General features: G+C 64.8%; 2 protein-coding genes across 2 annotated transcripts in view; both read right to left on the reverse strand.

Moving 5' to 3' along the window:
- Positions 1-47: 47 nt before the first annotated feature.
- Positions 48-2,596, reverse strand: MNEG_13101 (hypothetical protein; the record flags this gene model as incomplete). Its single annotated transcript, XM_014038426.1, has 6 exons — positions 48-206; positions 424-964; positions 1,177-1,223; positions 1,666-1,805; positions 2,044-2,064; positions 2,506-2,596. The coding sequence occupies 6 exons, from the start codon at positions 2,594-2,596 to the stop codon at positions 48-50; spliced, it is 999 nt and encodes a 332-aa protein (XP_013893880.1).
- Positions 2,597-3,183: 587 nt separating this feature from the next.
- The window catches only part of MNEG_13102 (40S ribosomal protein S8), a gene marked incomplete at both ends in the record, with an annotated part of 991 nt that continues 571 nt past the window's right edge, over positions 3,184-3,603 (reverse strand). The window contains one exon of the mRNA XM_014038427.1: positions 3,184-3,396. Coding sequence (XP_013893881.1) covers positions 3,184-3,396 — 213 coding nt within the window. The remainder of the gene's footprint in view (positions 3,397-3,603) is intronic.

Genomic DNA, 3,603 nt, shown 5'->3' on the forward strand with positions numbered 1-3,603 from the left:
CGCCAATGCTGTCATCACCACCACCACCAGCCGGCGCGCCAAAGGATCTATCCTGTTGCCGCCTTGGTCGAGTTCTGCTTCTCCACTTGCAGCTTCCGGGCAGCTGCCTGCGCGATGCCGGTCGTCTCCGCCCATGCCATCGCGTCGAGGCGCCCCAGGTGTTCCAGCCACGTGCAGGTGTCGGGGTCGCAGGGGATGAGGCCGAGCTGGGGTAGGTGCAGGGTAGGGTGTGCAAATCCGTTTGAACCGGTCCAAATGAACGCAGCAGTAGGAGCACGGCGTGCGCAGGGGAAGGGAGGGGGTCAGCTGTCCAATGGCAGGGTTGGGGTTGGGGGCCGCGCGTACATCATCACTGCACGATTCTGCCCCAGCATCACTGCACAAACGCATCACATGCACCCGGTGCCGCCGTCGGCCACGCACCTCGGTCCAGGTGGCGCTGTCAAACACGCTGTTGGACACCGCGAGCCCCGGCGCGATGTCGAGTCCCGCCGCCTGCATGCGCGCCAGCCTCCAGGGCGCGACCTTGGGCGGCCGCTCCGGCAGCGCCGGCTTGAGCACGCCCGCCGCGGCGGCCGGCAGGCCGGCGAGCGCGCGCGCGATCGCGCCGACGGTGTCGCCGATGGTCGTGGGCGGCGCGTCGGGGGCGCGGCTGGCGATGCGGATGCAGTATTCCACTGCGGGCGGGCAGGGCTGCGCGATGCTCAGGCTGCCGTCGGCGGTTTCCATGCCCCGCCACCGCGTGAACAGGCTGCGGCCGCTCCAGATCGGGATGTACGCGGACGCGGCGAGCGTCGAGATCAGATCTGATCTCCCGCCGGGGCCGTCCGAGGCGCCGGTCATCAGCGATCTGGGGCCCTGGTCCTGCAGGACGGTCACGCCCGCGAAGAAGTTGCCCTTGCAGCGGCGCGCGGCGTCGGTGGGCAGCACCGCATCGAGGATGCCCTTGAGGGTGCTGTCCATCCTGCATGCCCCGAGCGGCGCGCGGTCCGCGTCCGAGGTTGCGAGCGGATTTGCGGGAACGAGGCGGCCGATTTGGTGTGCATCATGTACAGCAGCAGCAGCTGCTTGTGAGCGTGGCGGGCGGCACAAGCATGGCTGGGCCCAGGCCGCGCCCGCAGAATGTTTCTGACGTACTCACAATATGCAAGCACCCATTTCTCAAAGCAGACGCACCTGCCAGCGCACTGCTTTTCTCGGCAGCGCCGCATCAGATCGTGGACCTGCAGGGAGCGTGCAAATTTGGGGGTGTTTTGGTGCTGGGCTGGAGGTGGGGCTGGCGGCACAGCCGTTGGGCAGCACATGGGTTGTTGTCCCCACAGATCCAGATGTGGCGCCATGGCGTTGGAAAGGCGTCCCGCAATTCCGCGTCGCGGAACATCTTGCAACAAATTTCAGGCCATGCTTCCACTTCGCAACTGCTTCCTCGTTTTACGCATGGTTTGTCGCGCTGTGCTCGCCCTCCTGATGCCCCAGCGCGCACCAACCCAAGTGTCAGCCAGTGATGTTGCAGAGCTGCTCGCCAGGGCTCATCATGACCAGAATCCCCGGCACCGTGCCTGCAGCATACATCTCAAACTTGACACTGGCAGCCAGCAGCGCGCCCATCCGCTCGACACCACCCACTTTCCCTACACCCCGCCCACCCCAAGCCAGAGGCCGCACCGTGTCTCCGAAGCGGTCGGCCGACATGCCGCTGCAAATCACGCCCGCCGTCAGCGCGCCACTGGAAATCCCCGCCACCGGCGGCGCCTGCTTCCCGGGCACCACGATCCCCAGCTGCTGGAGCACTTTGACGATGCCGACTGCGAGGTTTGATCAGTGATCGAGAGTGACTTACAAGAGGTTATGTGTGTGTAGATGTGTGTGTGTGGGGGCGCGCGCAAGTGAGTGTGCTTTGAGGCAGCGTGGGTGGTGAGGTCAAGAGGCAGGTGTGCTTCCCGGGACACCGCTGTTGCGCTGGCAAGCCATGTCGGGGCCTGCCTTGCCGCTGCATCCAACCAATGCAAATCGCCGATAGGCCCAAGCCTGCACCACACGCACCATAGTAGGCGATGAGCAACCCTGCAGGGCAGAATGGGGGCGCGGCATCGAGGAGGATGGACACCATGCTTTGCGAGTGTGAAAGGTTTTGCGCTGCCCCCCCCCCCCAAACCTAGGCGCCTGATCTGGTCCAAGCTGTCCAGCGCCTTGCCCCTGACTTGCGCTTTGCAGAGCGCAGCGGGCAGCCAGCGCTCTGCCAAAGTATGGCACGCTAAGCCCTGGCAACTCAAAGATGGAGGCCGCTGAATGGAAGCCGCGGCGCCTGCGGCGCCTGCGCACTCTACCAGTGCGCCTGCCAACTCGTTTCTCAGTTATTCAGCAGCCTGCTCTGCTCTGTTCACTGATTGACAATGGATCAAGTGCATCACTTCCACTGGGTCCCCTTGCATCCGGACTGTCGGTTTGGCAGCAAGCTACCACAACAGGCGCTTGCTCGCCGCTCCCAGCTGCTGCGGTCCGCACCTGCGCCTCCGAACGACAGGCCGAGCGTGCCGTTCTCAAACGCAGATAGGGCCGTCCCGTTTGCGACGAACCCCGTCACTAATCCACTCATTCCTCTACTCCTGGTCCCCCCAGGAGGGCGCTCGGGGCGTCTGCAAGCTGGGCCGAGAGGTCGTGGGCACCGGAGTGGGGGTGCTCACGCCACCCGGCCTCCAAGCTGCACGGATGAAAGCTTATTACTAGTTGAGACAAAGTTCGGTTCGAATTGTCCAGGGCAACGCAGACGCCCGCTCGCTCAGCACTCGACGGCTACAAAATGACGCTGTCACTCACACTTTGGTGGTCGCGGTTACCACGCTCTCAAGGCGTGATATTGGTGTGTATAGAAATAGTATGAAGGTGATGACCTCGAATGACCACGCAGTTTCTTTGCGAGCGCTGTTCACATGCGCAACATGACCCCTTGGGGAGCAGTCAGCAGTGAAACGATTTCATGGGAGCTGGTTATGCTCCAGCCGCTGTGACCTCACACATGACGATAGAACAGCTGCGTGCTGCACCATTGTAGCTAGGCACATGCCCGTCCTGCCCTGTGAGTTTGAATCGCGAGCCGAGCAACTGCACACCCAGAGACCACCGAGTCGAGGACGGTTACACCGGCTAAGCAAGGAGGCGCGCGCCCGCCCCCGGACCGCCGCCCTAGGCGTGCTTCTTGGCCTTCTTCTGCATCTTGCGGGTGTAGAACTCCAGCTCCCTGCCCTCCAGGATGTACCCGTCGCAGCGCCCGCACTGCCCGGGGCGGCTGCTGATGCAGGCCAGCAGGCGGCCCAGGGCAAACTGCTCCGCCAGGTGGGTGTCCAGCTTGCGGCCGCGGGTGCGCTCCTTGAACTTCCGCTTCACATGGTTGGAGCCCTGGGGGAGTAGGGAAAGCGATTGGAAGGGGAGGCGTCGGGCTCCGGCTGCGGCGGTGCCCCGCCGGCGGGCGCAACACCGGGCGTTGCCAGGCAGCACTGCCACGCACGCCGCGCCCGCGTCGAGGCCGCCCGCATCCAGCTCCGGGGCGCCTCTGCTCGGCGGGCCCCACACGCAGCAGCCCCTGCAGCCTCGCGCCCCCAATCC

The sequence above is a fragment of the Monoraphidium neglectum genome, assembly GCF_000611645.1.
Source record: "Monoraphidium neglectum strain SAG 48.87 unplaced genomic scaffold scaffold03624, whole genome shotgun sequence".
Classification (NCBI taxonomy): domain Eukaryota; kingdom Viridiplantae; phylum Chlorophyta; class Chlorophyceae; order Sphaeropleales; family Selenastraceae; genus Monoraphidium; species Monoraphidium neglectum.